This window comes from Corvus kubaryi, unplaced genomic scaffold (assembly GCF_017639235.1).
Source record: "Corvus kubaryi isolate FWS band 111438036 unplaced genomic scaffold, C.kubaryi_AGA036_p1.0 37396, whole genome shotgun sequence".
Classification (NCBI taxonomy): Eukaryota; Metazoa; Chordata; class Aves; order Passeriformes; family Corvidae; genus Corvus; species Corvus kubaryi.
In genome coordinates, this window is record NW_024581135.1 from 13,993,127 (window position 1) to 14,010,468 (window position 17,342).

The 17,342-nt window shown below is 45.8% G+C and overlaps 1 protein-coding gene across 23 annotated transcripts in view; it reads right to left on the bottom strand.

The window, feature by feature from the left end:
* Window positions 1–17,342, bottom strand: part of BIN1 (bridging integrator 1) — a 96,652-nt gene that overhangs the window by 21,966 nt on the left and 57,344 nt on the right. For 9 of the 23 annotated variants that reach the window (XM_042041655.1, XM_042041653.1, XM_042041649.1 and 6 more), the window contains 4 exons: window positions 12,841–12,926; window positions 11,410–11,485; window positions 9,206–9,288; window positions 1,617–1,767 (listed from right to left, as the gene is read on the bottom strand). In XM_042041655.1, coding sequence (XP_041897589.1) covers window positions 1,617–1,767; window positions 9,206–9,288; window positions 11,410–11,485; window positions 12,841–12,926 — 396 coding nt within the window. Of the gene's footprint in view, window positions 1–1,616; window positions 1,768–6,398; window positions 6,450–9,205; window positions 9,289–11,409; window positions 11,486–12,840; window positions 12,927–17,342 lie in introns of all 23 variants that reach the window. The other 14 variants (XM_042041650.1, XM_042041643.1, XM_042041648.1 and 11 more) reach the window with 2 other exon arrangements.

Sequence of the window (17,342 nt, forward strand, 5' to 3'; positions counted from 1 at the left end):
AGCACAGACTGGGAAAGAGCTGCCAGGCGGTGGCAGCATTCGCTGCAAATACCATTTCAGTCTTGCCTGTGGCCCATCCAAGCCAGGGCTGCGCTGGAATATCCTGCTTGCTCGTCAAGGGGTGCCTCCAGCCCCATTCCTGCGGGCAGGCAGGCAGCAAGTGAAGGAGAAAGCACTTGCAGGCTGGCAAAAACAAGGGTTATGTGTGCTATTTAAAGGAAAAGGGAAGAAGCCAAACTCAACGAGAGGAATCCACGGGCAGGGTGAGTGAAGTCTGCTGTGAACAGCTTAATAAATCTGTATGGTTTCTTGTTCCAAATTTTAATCAAGTTCTGGAAATCTCTGGAGGGGGGAAAAAAACCCGAAGAAACCTGCAACAGAAAGGCAATTCTGGATATCCTATCTTCTCTCCCCCATACACACAGCCTACTCCAAAGATCCTAACCAGGTTGGTAGTGAAGCCACTCTCAGGCTCTACACTGCCGAGAGAGACCCTGGAGCAGTCCTGAAAAGACAGTGCCAGGCATCCACATATCTCACAGAGCTGGAAAAGAAATTTTGCCACACATCCCCTTCCTGCCCCTCAATAATCCTAAAAACCAAAAATGCAGGGAAGAGAAAAATATTGTGAGAGGCTATCGAGAAACAGGAGAAAGCCTACCCCACAGTCTTGGATTTGGAACCATGCTGCTATGCATGGGAACAGTAAGGAAGTTCAGGGTTGCACCCATCTCTTTTCAGAGGCAGTGGGTTTTCTTACCAGTTTGGCCAGAATCCCTCTTAGCTTTAACTCTTCCTGGAAGACTACTCCCTGCTGCCCCACTTACTGAGATACAAGCATGGGAACCCAACATTAAATTTGGCCTAGTTACTACTTTCCCCTACTAAGCTTTTCCCCCGCTCAGCAACAAAGGGACAGGAAGAGGAAGTAAATGTTTAATCATCCCAAAGCAAAACATATTATATGATATGCTGAGTAGCTACATCTACTGTTTTGAACATGCTGCTGGATATTTCCTACATAAGGAAAGGCCTAACAAAGGCCATATGGAAGGTATCAGACTTCATACAATGGACTATCTTCTTCCTGGAACCCACCTAATTTCTTCATAGCATAAAAATACAATCCCCTTTTTTTTTTAAGCATAATATTTTATCTTGATAGTAAAGTGAAACATCATCCAAAGTACCGATGTTCTCCTTAACAATATTAAGCTTTTTTATTTTAACCTTCCTCAGCTACAGAAGTTCTTGAGAAGAAACTGGACCACTGAATTCCACAGGTTAATTCAAATGTAAAGAACAAACTTCCTCGCTTAGCTACAACTCCATCCTCCCTGGATCTTCTTGGCCATCCTACCAGACAGTGAAATGTATCACTGGCCTTCCCCCAGTGAAACCATTCAAAGACACTCAGTTCTTATGATATAAAGATGGCCAATAAGCAACTTGCATTCTTAGGAACTTTCTCAGGAAGCAGTGAAAAGAGAACAACCATCACGTCATATTCTGTGTGCTCCATAGCAGGATGAGGTCTAAAAAAACAACTGATGGATGTCTGACTCACAGAGCTTGTGCCATCAGCAGAGACATGGTCAATGTCATGGGGACACTACCTGAGACGGTGACTTTGGGATGCTGGCCCCAGGTGCTTCCAAAGTGGATGGTTCCAGCTCATGGTTGACAGTCTTGGTCTCAGGGCTGGTGATGGGAGATCCATCTGGTGGAGGCGAGGGGCTTTTATTTGCTTTCGCTGGGGTGCTGTCACTGAAGGAAGTGGAGAGAGAAAGGGGGAGAGAGGGGGAGAGAAAGGGAAAGAGAGAGAGAGAGAGAAGTCTGAGCCAGGCCTAGGAGGAGTTGTGCTAACCAGCACAGATCAGTGGCTTCCATTATCTCTTTGCTTCACTGCCCAGACACGCAATGAAGACATTTGGAGCTTCTGAGAAGCATCTTTGCTGAGTCACTTGCAGTCCAACACACTGCAGCAGCATTACTTTGCAGCAGGCTACTCACTACATTCCTACAGAATTGATAATGCTTGCCTCAAACACAGAAAAACAAAAAACAACCAGGCATCCTTAATTTTGCTAGATTTTAATGTAAGTGCCTGATGTGAAATTATAGTCTTTAATACTGGGGAAGCAGAGGGGGAAAGGAGTTCAGTGCTGCCCATTTAGTTTTAAATCCCACAGATTAGAATTTGCTGTGTGGTAGTCTATGGACACCTGCATGGGTTATGACTGATAGATTCACAACACCTGAACTAAGGCTGTAATCACAAAATATCTTGTTCCTTGATGTGGTATGAACTGGCTAAGCTAGTAGAGAGGTAGCCAGAGGTTTCACAGATCATTCCAGACAGCAAAGGAACAGTGAGGTTCTGGCTACTAATAGAGACTTCTCTATTATGAAATGTATCCCTAGTTGGTCTTTATTCCAAGACTGACACACAGTCAAGAGGGATTCTTCAGGGAATTAACATGCAAGAAGCATATGCCAAAGGCATTTGCTGATTCACAGCTTGGACAGATTTGGGCAGAATTTTCAAAGGAATGGCAAGAGGCACATGCCTTTCCCTACAGGCGTGCCCTGGCTGGGTGTGAAGTCTCTGCTTCAAAATACAGAATCATGAGAGATTTAGTAATAAGCTGGTTACCAGAGAATTTCAATAGCGACAATTCACTGCTGGGGGATATTTTAGCAGAAGTGGTTACAGTTTGGCAAAACCATGCACAGATGAAAATATAATAAAAGGGCTGTGCAACCTCATCTACAGGGAATGATATTTGACTCCACTTAAAAAGTCACAGTTCCTGTAAAATTCAAGGCCTTGAGAGAAGCTGAAAGAAACAGATCCTTTCCTACATCTTGAGACATTAATCTTGGCATAGACCCAGGACTAAAGCAAGGCAGATCTGATTCTTCAGGGAGATCAAGTAATTTATTACTTTGCTCTGTCCCAAGAGAGCCCAGAGCCTCAGACATGTACATCCACTCACACTTGGATGCCTGAGTTGTGGTCACTGGCCAACATGCATGATGGCCTCATTCCTAAACATTTGTTTACAAGTGGGGGATATCAAGAGGAAGAAGGGATAGCAAGGCATTTCAACAAACCTCCTCTTACAAGCAAGCATCTCACCCTGCTCAGCATTCCAGCTTTCAAGCTCCCCATCCCAGTCCCTCTTCATTCATTTCTCCCTCTCCCATTCCCCCCACTTTCTCCCCACACCCACACCCCACACGCACATTTCCCCACAAAGCACTGTTTCTCAGGTCCACATGCAGGTTGGACACTTCTGATGACACCGATGCCAACAGCACACCAACATGATGCAACAAACCCAGTGACATTCTCTGCCAGCAGCTCTCAACCAGGGACACACACACCAAGGGAGGAAGAGGGAAATGAAGAAGGAAAAGGGAAGAGGAGAGACTAAAGAACACATATGTCAACCCCTGCAGCTCTTCAGTCTGACTGAACAGTGTTCTTCCTCGGAAGTTCCCAGAAATCACTTCAATACAGGGGTTGTGTAAAGAATTCTGCAAAATTTACCAAGTTGTGCTATAGATTAGAAGTAGTAATGGTTGGAGGGTGACGGTAAAGTCCTGATCTAAACAGGAGTCACCAGGAAACACCAGGAAATGTCAAAAAACATCCTCTAACGCTAGATAGAGTTGGGGGAAAAAAAAGTACATGTTACCTGTTACCTCCCCAGGAGCTGAAAGCACTTTGGAGAAGATGGGGGACACAGTGATCCACATCTAGAGTGCCAGAACTTCCCAGACTACACCAGGAATACTGGCACTGCTGGCTATCAGCTGGCCTACCAGGACAAGGGTAGACTTTTCCTTCTAGGGACTTCAAAAGGCCAGTTCTCCCAGTGAAAAAGGAGTTCAGGCTTATTTTCTAAAGGCCATGAAACAGCTTTGGAGTGCCTTATTTCTGGTGTCTGGCAGGGACTTAATTTGGAGATATATTGGTAAAAGACTCCCATGTGAGTCACTCCCTGTAGGACATGGGGAAGAAATTGGGCTGTGAGGGCCCCACACTAAAGCCTTCATTAAGTCACTACTATTTACAGCTTGTTTGATGTGTTGGCCAGTCCCCCTAGCAAAATGCCAGCGCTAATTTTGGCTGAACCTTTTTCAGCCCCCAGAGTGGCACCTTCATTCCTGCACTTGTCGCTTTGCAGGGATTTAGCCAGTGCAACCAGCGTCAAGTGAGATGGTCACCAGGATCCTCTGTCCTTCACGTGTCCCCAGGGAGCACACACTGCCCACACAGAGCAAAGATTTGCCTCCAGCTAACTGCTTTCTCCAGGAAACACAGGAAAAAGCAACTGTGGGGACTCTACCTACTGACCAAACACGAGCACCATAGTAAAAGCAAGCCAAAACAACAAGGTCATTGCTCTTTTTCCTTCCCATGAGCAATTGGGAAGTGATGCCAAATCCAGTAATATCAGGCAAGGAAGGGAAAGGGGTGTCAACTTTCTTCTGCAAACAGAGAACTGGAAAGAGAGCTGGGTCTAATGCAGCTGAAGGGAAAGTCAAAATCCCCCAGCCTCTTTTAGTGCTGCTGAGCTCCCAGACACTCCATGGCGCTGCCTCATTTGCTCTGGAAGGGCAGACTAACATCTGCAGATGAGTTTCCCTTGCACTTGTAACAATCCTACATCAGAGGATAAAACCTACTCTCCAATATGGTAAAAACAGATCAGTTACCTCCTGCAAAGTTCTCAAGTTAAAGGAGAAAAAAAGGTTGGCATCTCAGTTAAGCCTCACACTGGGCCTTTAAGTCAAAGGTAATTAATTTTTTACCACCAGAGCATGCTGGAGAATTATTTAAAAATAAAAAAAATATTAAAAGAACGGGTGGGAGAAAGAAGGAAAAAAGAACCTACACACCTAAACATATGGTGGCACAAATGTACATTCTTGCTGCAGATCAAAGACTGACCGAGTTCCAGATCCTCCTTCCCTGCAGCAGCGATTGCACATTTCTCTGTGACCCCAGCAGCAGCTCTGACAGCAGAAACGCCCAGCAGAGCCCAGGTCAGGCACCTTAACTGCTGGGGCAGTTAGACTTTACCAAGGCAGAGCAGGAGCACATTGTGAGTAGAGCTCATCAAGGGGAGATTTACTAGCTCTCCTTCTGTTGTGCAATCCATACATTCTCAGTGACTGGAAATATTAGACCAGGTACAACACCAGGTCCAACACTTGGTCCAACCAAGACCAGAGACAGACATCCAGAGAAGTACTCCAATGAAGCCACCTTTTCCTACAGTAGAAAACCTCAGAATAGTAACAGCACAATATACTGCTTTACTACTTTTAACTTGAGGATACAAATATCTAAGTTTGACCACCAGCTTCCCTGCAAAATTACCCTTCTTCACTCTCCAACCTCCCACTTTACTAAGTATGCATAGCAGAGACAAAGAGAAGGGCTGCATGACTTGCTGTAGGCAGCAGGACACCAGATCAGAAAAACAAGGATCCCAATCCACCGGCACTGTCTCTTATTGCTGGCAGTACACCATCTTGACAATTATAATTTTTTTTTTCCTTCCTATAAGGATCCCATGGAGGGAGTATCAACGCAAGGAGTAAGAAAAACAAAAATTTAGAGGAATTTTCCATGTCACTCTGCAGCAATTCCCACTTTGCTCCATAGCATGTTCTTGTCCGAGTCCTTGACCCATGGTAACTCCGGGCATTGTAGCAATCCAGTCAATCAATGCCACCACTGTTTTGAAAGGCAAGATGCAGACACTAGTCTTTATACAAGAGGCTTCCTCCTCCTCCAGCCCTGCACAAAATTTTAAATGGATGGAGCAAGATAGCGAGGATCCTCATGAATAGAGCAAGTAAGGAGCAAAGCCAGAAGTATCATTCTCCCACCTCATCATTCTCCCAATTGCAACAGGTAGATAGGATAGGACTTCTGAGTGTGAAAGACCTGCCTAATTGTTCTCCCTAGCCAGGCAAGGGATGAGAATGCAGCATTTCAGACCTGTTTAAAAGAACAAACCCACTAGGTAAAACTAGAAGCTGTTAAACACCAAAATTGATTTTATTTCCCATGGAAAACCCAGCACTGCATTTTCCATCACACAAAAACAACTGGACAGACAATGCCTGAGTTTTCACACTGCCTTCTTAGATAGGGAAAGAAGCAAGGATTCAAACCAGGCACACAAGCAGTTAATGGGATTATCCAGACACAGAGAGATCTCAGCAGGACCCAGCAGGCCATGAACACATCATATCATGCAAAGGACCCCTTTCCCACCACAGGGTTAACACGTGCCAGGCTGTTAGAGTCCAGCAACAGCCTCTCCAGTTTTAGGAACTAAATCAAACACGTATCGAAATGCTGCTCTCCGTACCGGTACCTGCTCATCTTTTTCCTCAGCCTGGCGAACAGTTTAGTTTTCTTTCTGTTGAGGATGGCACGCAAATCATTTCAGTTACAGGATGGCACAGTCAAACCAGGGAGGAAAAGTTAAGCTTCCAAGCACCCATTTATTTGGTGCCACAAAACTTGCTGTAATTAAGATGACAGGATCTCCTCTCTCTCACACACATATGAATACCCACACACACACACTTCCCTTCATTCCTAGAAAGCTATGAGCTGGTTTGGAGAAAGTAGAAGGTGGTTCTTTATGCCTGTCAAAGATATATACAGATAGATAGATAGATAGATACATAGATAGATAGATACATAGATACATAGATAGATGTAAGGAAACTAGAACTTCCCCTGCACTTTGGAATATGGGGCCAGGGTGCACAGGGAGAAGAAGAAAAAGGAAACTGTATAGAGCACCAGAGTACTGTACATGTTCTTTCACAGCTCCTCACTCTCCCCTGTGCATATCGCTGCAAAAGAAACAAGCTCCCCATTCTTCTTTCCTTATGCAGTCTGTGCAGTCTTACATATGGAACCTAATCAGCAGCTTTCCTACCACGTCTTTTTCCAGCTTGTCCAATCACACTAGGATAATCCCACAGATCTCCTCAGTCTTCTAGGCATCTGAGCCCTGAATGTTCCAACTCTTTCACAAACAAATCCCAAACATACGTCTGAGGTTCCCAGAAATATACCAGCTGTTCTGTGCTACTGTGCTACACTGCCAGCACCAGATACATCAGCCACAGCAGTATTTCTGTAGGGCCTCACATGAATGCCATAATGATGCGCACAGATAATTGCCTCTCTTCTCACACCTCCTCATTCATTTCCTGCCATTGTACCAACCTCCAGTCCCCTTCCCAGCAGAAAGGGTTAGGGAAGCATCTGCTCCTACTGCAGACCCCAATAAGCCATCAGATGAGTGAGGGCTATTTCCTCCTGCACACTCACCCCAGCCCAGTGCCACAATGAGAGGCCAGGTGTGCAGTAGACAAAGAAATGCCTCACAGCATTTCCTGGTCACTGCAAAACTAGCCTGGCAAACCTTTTCTACATCCTCCTACAACACCCTACTCCACTGTGCTCAGGAGGAAGAGTCACTCTAGGACAGGTCTGGCATCACAGCTGAGATGCAGCAAGAAGGTGATGAAGCAGCAGCACTCAGACTGCTGCCCACACAGGGACCTCTGTGCATACACTCAGTTTTGGGTTTTAGGGTCATGTGGTCTCATAGCCAGCCAAAGGGCACAGAACTGCAGCTGGGACACCCATTACAGCCCCAGAGGAAGCTAGCAGTTTGAAGGGGGACAGGAATTGTAAAGAGGGGGGGCAGGAATTGTAAAGACATGCAATTTGTTCACTGAAAGCTCTCTAAGGCCAGAAACTTCCTGCCACAACAGCAATGAACACCTCTGGGCCAGGTAGTCACTGCTGCCTACAATCAGTTCCTTGAGGAATAGAGAAAGGAGGAAGAAGGAGCTGGGCAAAGCAATAGCTACAACCTTCCTCTGTCATATTACCTCATCCTCCTCCAAGGACGCTGGAGGATGCTGCTAACAGAGACAACACAGCCCATGGCAGCAAGAAGATGGGCACCACAGCCTCCTCACAAGGTTTCAGTCTGGTTGGGTTGTGATGATCAACAGACACCACACGCTAACTTGGGAAGAAGACATTATTTTCACAAGTAGCATTCCTACAGCAGCACTGTCAGCAATCCAAAATTCAGAGGCCAAATTCAACTCAAATTTCCTCTTTCTTTAGAGCTCGCAAACACCACACTGGAAGAATGCTGGAAGAAGAGACGCAAGTCATCTATGCATGACTGCAACAGGTTAAACTAGGAGGAGAGACGAGGGAGCACAGGGGTCTCAACAGCCAATCTACCCTTTCCAAACCAATGCACTCAGGCCACAGCTTGCCCTTACTTCATGCTGACTTCACCACCTCCCTCCATCAATACACCAGTTGAGGACCTGGGCTGTGCTCCTGCTCACCCAGCACGTGGGATTAGCAGCAGCTGGAACTCAGAGCCCAACACTATTTCATCACTCATCCACTTGGATGGGACCCAGTCAACCTAATCCAAAGCCTAACCTCTCCCTCCCTTCTCAGTGCTAGGGAATGTGCAGAGTTGCACTTAAACATACAGGACAGGACCCAGCTGAGGGAAGAAAACTGAAGGCCCAGAGGACACTCACTCCTTGCACACAAGTGGATTGAAAGTGCTCTGAGTTTGGAAGGCCTCATATTAGTGAGGCTGCAACTACTTCTGCAACACCCAGGAAGGAGAAACACACTTCAGCTGGATACACAGGATGGGCTAAGGCTTTGGCAAAATGGTGATTCCAAGTTTGGAGGGCCAAAGGGGCTGGGGAAATGGGCTCTTGGTGCTCAAGCTGACAAGCTGCAGGTACATGGTGGGAGCTTTTGAGGGAAAGAACAGGACAGGTGCTGGGCAACTGGACCCAGAAGGAAGGGCAGCTCAGTAGCTGGATTTAGACTTTAAAAAGCAGAGCTGAGAGTCAGGTGCCTAAATATCAGCACCTAGTGAAAGTTTAGGCCTCCAGATGCTATCCTAGAAAGGTAAGAGGGTATTGCATTGTGTCACCCAGCCCCAAGTGCAATCTTGGGCATGGCTCTAGGAAGTCTCAGGAGGGCACTGGCAGGTGGGCAAATCACTCGCAACTGACAACTTGGAGGTTTCAATACCCCTGGGCAGAGACATCCCTGTCCCACCTCCCTGCTGAGGGAAAGATACTACCCACAGTTACTGACCTGGGCTGTGCTTTAACAGGGAAGGCATTGCCTGAGTACTGCTTGTCTAGACCCAGCAGGACATCATGAAGATTTTGGTTCAACTGCAAAATACAAAAAACAGAAGACAGAAAAAGAATGAGAAAATAGCTTGGATGCCAGAAGAGAGTCTGGGCTGCACAGACTGACCAAACACAGGCTTGTGGCTGGACACACACACTTCCTCAGCTTTTTCAAGAGAGGACAACCCTAAATCCATTTCCACCTCTCTGTGGGGTACGCAGTGCTACAGCACTTGAGCTGTCAAAGAGCTGCTGGCATCTCTGGGAATGAATGCTCTGTCTTCCTTACAGATCACCCTCTTTGCTTCTCTATCACCCAGGCCCACCACTGTGCTGCCAGGTACCACTGCAGAAGCAGGATGACTGTTTACCTAAGATCTGTGTGCTACAGCTGGAGCTTCACTCTGGATTTGCAGCCAAAAGCTGTTCCTCAGGCCTGCTTACCAAAGCTTGGGATATGGCCATTTCAACCATGGAGCCAAAGGCAGCTGGACTTCAGGGGAATAAGCCTTAACTTCACCAGCTGCCTGGGCCATCTAGGCTTGGGCAGAACCTGGAGATCTTTGCAGAAATGCAATATTAGGGGTTAAACACTCTGGCACCAAAGGTTGCAATAGTCATAGACACTCCTTTTCTGAAACAGCCAATCCATAAACAAGACAAGACACCGGATTTATCACTGGTAGGAGGAGGGATCCCATGCAGTCAATGCTGGAGGCATTGTGCAGGCAACACCAGCAATTAACTGGATGCTGTAGCAGTAATAAGAAACAGATGGTTCTTATGGAACAAAGCAAAAGCCCTGCCCTCATACAAAATTCCTCAAGAAAGAAAAAATCCAGACAAGAAAAATCATACAAGAAGAGAATTCCTGTATAACAAGCTTTTTTCCCATGTTTTCCCATGTTTTCCCATGTTTTCCCATGTTAACAGCAACGAACTAATAATTATAACAATCCTCCCTATTCTTAACACTTAGTTCATCCCTCAGTGGAGAAGAGCAGGCTATTAACTGGAAAAGACCCCATAAAATGTCAGCAGAGCTCAAAATTGATGTGTTACACCAAGGCAGAGGGCCCCTGACTGCTGGGAATTGAAGGACTATAATGTTTCCTGTTGCTTAGTGGCTGTTTTGTTGTCAGGATGACTTTAGGGAGCAGAGGGAATATAAGGGTTTCCCAACTGGGCTCTCAGTCCTTCCTCAAGATTAGTGCAACATTTACATTTTCAAGTCTTGGAAGCAGCATAAAGACCTAAGGAATTCAGGATTTCTCTAGCTCTTAACTGAAAGAACAAGAACATATTTATAAATGACAGTGCCAATAGGGGACTTTCCCACCTGGTCCTGAGGTCTCCTCTGGGTGCCACACAGCACCAGGATCTGGCTTGCCAACACTGCTTACTGTTGTGATTGCCAACTCAAGGCACACTGGTAGCCCATATAAGGCCCATGCTACGTACTTAAATGCCTTCTTTTGGGTCACAGGGCAGGAAAGAAGCCAAAGCAGAGAGGTACTGTGGAGGAGAGCCTTTTTGAGGGACTGGAGTGAGGCAGATCTCAGTCTTCAGCTTAATTGCAGACTCCCTGCTGTTTTTAACCTCACACATGTGTACAATGAGGGTACACAGCAACTGGCTGCCAGGCAGCAGAGGAGGAAGAAAACAGATATCATGCTTAGCCTGACCAGGTTATAGGTTACAGATTCATAATATATATGAACTAAAAAAGGCAACAAGAGAGGGGTCTGAGAGTGGCTTCCCTTTCCTCTGTGGAACTGCAAAAGAGTGCTGTCAAGTGCCATGAACTCCCCACTGCTGCCCATGGCCCTGTGGTCTCTTCTCTGTGCTCCATCCCTTCACATTTGTATGTCAGACTGCCTTTGTCCCAAGTGGCTCAGAAAAAAACTAAGGGTTTGTATTATTCTCCAACACAGGGTGATTTTCTCCAGCTGTTTTTTAGCCTGAGGTTTTTGGAGTTTTTTGTTTGTTTGTTTGTTGGGAGTTTTTTGTTGTTGTCTTTGGTTTTGTTTTATTCTGGGTTTTCTGTTTGGTTTTATTTCTTTGTTTTGTTTGGGGTTTGTTTGTTTGTTTGAGTTTGGGTTTTGTTTTTCTTTCATTAACAGTGAAGAGACAGTAAGTATGATAAGCTGTTAGTTGCCTTACCTTGCTCATTTCTTTATGGAAGTTCTCTTCTAGGCCAGCTATACTCTGGAATGTGTTGACATAGAAACCAACACGACTGCCAAATGAAAAACAAGAGACAGAAGAATTTAATGGACACAATGCTCTCTCAAAACCTTTCAATCCTGCCCTTTCTGCTACCTCCCACCCACCACTCCCATTTGAACTTAACTCTCTCAGGTATGGTACATGTGAGAAGAGACAGTGGCAGGGAAATGTGGCTGGAATGATGGAGCAAAGGCCAGGCACAGGGCAAATGTGTCCAGGGGGAAGAGGAGACCAAGTAGGACAGGATCTGAATTTATGCTGGCTAAAGGGAGAGTGAGGTATAGGGTGGGGAGGAAAGAGAAAGGAAAAATACAAAAGAACGCAAAAAAAAAAAAGAGCACAAGCAGTAGAAAGATGGAAAGAAAAAAAGGATAAAGGCTTTGATGCAAACAGTGCTGGCAGAGCTGGGGGAATTAGAAGGGGGACAGATAGTAATTCATCCAGAAGTCCCAGCACCAGGGGGAGCAAAAAAGCATGAACTTTTGCTTCAGGGGCAGAGAGAGTAAGAAAGCAAAGGATAGCTCAGAGAGCAACAGGGAAGCAGAAAGATCAGCTGGATAGCAGGAGCCTGTGAAAAACCTGTGGCACCTTAAAATCCCAGCAGCTGCCTGTCACCAGCCTGCCAGCTGCCAACAGAGTGCTCTACCAGCACCCAGCTGAAGGAGCAACAGCAGGAGGGAGAAGCTGTCCAAGGCCAGCAGCATCATGGCTCTGCACAGGGAACCACCCAGATGCCTGTATCCCTCCCAGCTCCTTCTCCAGCCAGGCCTGCAGGCTGAGCAAGGAGTCCTGACTCGGGCTGGGTAGAATGGGGAGTGAAGGCAGATGTCAGCACTTTGCTTTCTCACCCTGCTGCTGCCCGCTTTCTCAATCATCCCAGACCAGCATTGTCAACCTGGACATGACCACTGCATTTAAAAATAAGAAACTGGGACACTCCTAGGAAGATTTTGCCAGTTTTCCACTGTGTCCTCCCCATAAATCAGCTTCTGCTGCCCTACAGTTCATCCCTCAAGCTAAAGATGGTCTTTGTTTCACTTCCCTTTTCATCACCACAGTCACTGGTATGGCAAACCATGGTCTCTCAAGTCTTTCAAGAAAGTTGAGCAGACCTGGTAGGGCAAAGGAATTAAGCAGGCAAAGCAGAGAAATACAGTTTCTCTTTGTGGTAAAAATCATGTTTTTCAGGAAAATCATGAAGTAAAGCACAGAGTGAACCTGTGGCTGGGGGGAATCCTAGGACAGATGGAGATGATCCAGAAAAAAAAGAGCTGACACCCAGTCCAGGCTAAGAAGAACAGTGATACAAGAGCTTGGATATTCACTTCCTTCCAACCAGCCCTTGGGAAAACTTCCAGCACTCACCTATTCCATAGTGAAGGTAGTTCCTCCTGCAGATCAACGTTCATCTCTTCAAACACCTTCTGAGCCTTTACTAACTCTTCTTCAGCCTTAGTAACAGAGAAGGGAGATTGTCAGCTCCAGCACAGACAAGTACCCTGCAGGACTGGGACAACTGTGACTCTTTTGACTTTTTTGGGAGACCAGGCAAAATTCTGGCATGAGGTAACCAGCATCCCAAATGAGTCTCCCAGGAACCAGGGTTGCACCACAGGTGACCCTTCAGCTTGAATGTGTTCCTCTCAGGTTCTCTCAATGGATTTCCCCATTTGCACACTCAGCAAGTAATTCAAACAATCACTAATGTGTTTTAAGTTCTTTAAATTTCCCTGACTTCAGAAACTGAATGGAGTTGATCAGGCAGTTCAGCCTCCAGCTTGGATACAGATGAAGGTAATAGGGGCCTCTGTCCCTTGCCAGGTCTCAGAAAGAGTTTAAATCCATCCCAAATGCCATTAGATAAGAACCTCCCCTCGTGGGGACTCTCTCTGCTGAGGTAAGGTCATGCCAAAGCCCCATCTCTTCTGAGGAAGGGAGAAGGGCTGCATCCTTGGCTGATACAGCTCTCCCACAAAGCTGACTGGAGAAGCAAGGAAGGGTATGCAAAGCATGAGTTGTGCCAGCGGGAGGCCAGGCTGCAGGGCTTCAGCAGCACGTCTTGTTTTCAGTGGTCTCACACAAGCACAGTCCCTAACTGGCTGTTGGCCCCAACACCAAAAAGGATCTCTTTCTCCCAGCTGAGAGTTTAAATTTGATCTGTTCATTGGACCTAGACACTGACAGATCCCAGCTCTAATGGATGAATTCTGTCAGGTTTCAGTGACAAAAAGGACGATCCTGCTTTCTGTTGCTGACAGCAGACACCAGCAACAAGCATATGCCCTTTCCTACATCTGTTCTAGGTGACCTCTTTCTCTTTTCAGTGCCCAGACTTAAAACTGAAAGTTTTCTAAAATTAAGATGTTTCTATTCTGTAATCTATAACAGCACAGCATTCCACCATCCAGTGGGATGTAGAATGGAAAAATCCCTCCATGAGCAACTTGGAAGGTCAGCACAAGTGCCCATATATGTGACAACAGCAGGAATTTCACAACACCACAGGCCTCTGCAGAGAGGCCACAAGCCATGGAAGCTGGATCTCCCTAAAAGCCTGCAGTCAGATTCCTACGCCTTCTAAGAAATCAAGTTTTATCTTCTTTGTGTCAGCTTAATTAAAGAAATCCAGCTTACTGCTCCTTCATGACAGTTACATACAACGACAGAATTGATGGGAGAAAGGGCTTAAAAATATTTTGCAGTTCAGAATCCTGTTCCTCACAGGAATCACTCTCCACTATATAGTGTAAGATCCTTTCACTCTCCATTTCTCCCCTGACTCAAGAGCAAACCACAGGAGCTCCTGCCTTCCAGCTAGCTTCACCTGTCAAAAGGATGCTCATTGCTGCCAGACACAAGGCTAAGGCTCAGTACTCAAGATCAGAGGAGAAAGTTTCTCCCACAAAAAGACACAACTGGGAAGTATTCAGAAATTAAGCAGACAGTTCCTGTGAGGAACAGGCAAGGGGAGAAGGGGTCATGATGCTTCCACCCAGAAACCCCTGTTTCGCTGCTACACTCACTGAAAAACTCAACATTTCAAGAGGGTTTGCACAAAACAAACAAAAAAAAATCTTTTCAACAGAGACACGGTTTATGTTGAATGAGAGACAATGACCACAAAGACTCATTCTGCCTTAAACTACCTTTATGAATGAATGTTTCTAATGCAACCATTTCAAAAAGAGTAAAAAAAACCCAACCAGTCCACCCTTTAGTTTTATCTTATTCTAATTTCCAAACTATACTGGAACCAGAATCAACCCAGGAGATGTGAAAGCTGGGAGACGAGGCACCATTGAAAGCTGTTAGTTTTTCAGACATGGTGAATATCATTAATTAACACTCTTTCCCTCTCTCGTTTACCTGTTTGTAAGGTCAAAGAACCTAGAAAGCAATGTGTGAATATTGTGACATCCCGAGGCAAAGGCAAAATCAGCAACAGGCAACGTTCACTCTAGAGTAGATGCAGGAATCAGGGATCCATTCAGTGCCTGCAGCTCAGCTAGCGCTCTCAGTCCCAGGTAAAGCACTGAATTAATTCTTCAGTCCTTAGTCAGCCCAGGGATCTTCTCACCAGTGGGATTTATTTTGCTTGGAAGCCAGAACCCTGGCACTTGATAGCCCTGACTGCTTCCAGCTGGAGCCAAAGCCAGACATCAGCCTGGTCAAAACCCCTTCTAGAGAAAAAGCCAGCTCAGGGAGTGAGGCGGGGAAAGGCAGAGACAGGTTCCAGGGCAGAGCCCACTGCCACATCTGTGCACTTTCTGGTTCAGCTGCCATCCTTGTCCCCCTGAGGGGAAACTGAGGCAGAAGGACATAATGCCCATGTCCATGAAATATGATCTCAGAAAACCTTTCTCTCCTCTCCTTGCCTAAAAGGGGGAAGGGGTTTAAGCAGGAGCTGGACAACATAAATGCTTTCCTGACCTTCCACCTAGCCAAGGCTCAGAGTGCCAAGCACAACCAGTTCACTTGTGGTGGGGGGGCAATTTTTCCATACTGTTTCCCCTACTACCACACATCTTAGCCCTCCTGAGTGTCTGATTATGTCCAGCCTGGTGTTTTCAGGCAGTCTGGTGACCATTTCACTTCAAAGACTATGTTGTGAACTGTGGTAATTAGGCACTGCTCAGTAAACAGTTCAGATATCCAAGAGGCAGGGATAAGGAAGAGAGCAGGGAGACTCCCTCCAGGGCCAAGCCCCACCAGTCCCAGCCAGACCTGCCTCTCAGAAGGACTCAACTTGCTGTCTTTCAGACAGAGATATTGTTCTGTTATCACTGCAGCACCAAGGATGTTGCTTTTTAGTCTGTGTTAAACATGTCAGCAGAGCTTAGTCAAAAGGCAAGAATTTGCTGTTCTAAGCCATTTTCCTCTTTATTTCAAAAAGCAGTCACTAACATTTCTAACTGGGAGTGTGCAATAGCAACTCCCACAGGAGTCTTCACAAAAAAACCCCACTGTGTTGTTTTTGTTATTATCTGCTAAAGGCCTAAAGAGCCAGCAGTTTGCACACTGGAGGGAGGGACTTTGCTTTACAGTAGAAACACCAGATCTCACTGACCCCATTTTTGCATGGAGGTTGTAAAATTATCAGGCAAGAAGAGACAGCAACACAGCTGCTGGTAAAAGGAGACTTTTTTTAGGCTTAACATTCTGGAGCTTCTCAATAAATCCAGCGTCATCAGCCCTCCCGGTTTTATCAAGAGGTTAATGAGATTTAGGGCTGTCATTAACACCTTCAGTCTTGCAATCACACAAATGTAGAAACTGAAGCCTTTTTTTGCCTACCTGCTAATGTTTGTGAAGGCAAGCTGGAAAACCTACAGGTTCAGAATACAGCTTATGTTCTTTATTGAGGCATTTTTATTTGTTAGTTTCCAACCAAAAGTAAAATTAAAATAAAGAAAAAAGCAAAGAAAAAAATGCCAAATTCTTATACAAATAGAAACAAAAAATTAGGGTAGGCAATAGCACTACTTAGCTGAGGAATAAAAGGCACTGTTTTGAAAAGATCTGTGGTGACCAAAAATATTAATGCTATGTATTAGGAGATTAACGCCCCTGCACCACAGTGGGTGGAAAGAGTACACAGCCTCTTGAACATACTTTAGGGCAAAGTCACCCAGTACAGTGAAATTATGGAGTGACTCTTGGTAGCCTGTCTAAGATCCACAGGCAATGGGATGAGGGCAGCTGTAGGTGCAGCTTCTCTGGGCAATCTGTGCATGCTGCTTTTATACCAGTCACCACAGCCAAGTCTGAGAAGAGGAAAAATGCCCAAGAGCTGATTGATTTATAGATTTGTGACTTCAGAAACTTCTCATACCTGTTTTCTAGCTCTCCAGAAATACCACCAGTCAGACCAGTCAAGAACCACAACCGTCGGTGCAGGTAGTTCCCAGCTGGGCCAGCAGAGGCACAAGAAAAGCCCCCGGCAGCCTGCCATGTGTCCTCCCTTCAATCAAGAATGAATACATATTTCTTCCCTTTGCTCTGCATCTTAAGCAGGGCTGCTAACAGCTGTTCTTTCCCCAGGCTTTACTTATGTGGTAATGAAGTCTTTTTCCTGATCCAGGGTCATAAAGTGACTGTGAAAAACCCAGGGGCTTCATAAAGTGAGAGCGAGTCAGTGTTTCTAAACTGCAATTAATCCAGGACAAGGAATGTGAAGATACAGGAGCATTTGAATGAGAACAGATAAGCTCACCAGGAACTTGTGAGCAGGTAACTGGTGCTCTCCCAGTCTGGGTAAGGATTTATTATCCCTTGGTCATTTTCTTCTCACTGACTGTCTTCTGACAACTCCCTCTTATCCCTTAAGGTGTTCCAACAGAAACATTGATGGAGATTTCATCAGGAAA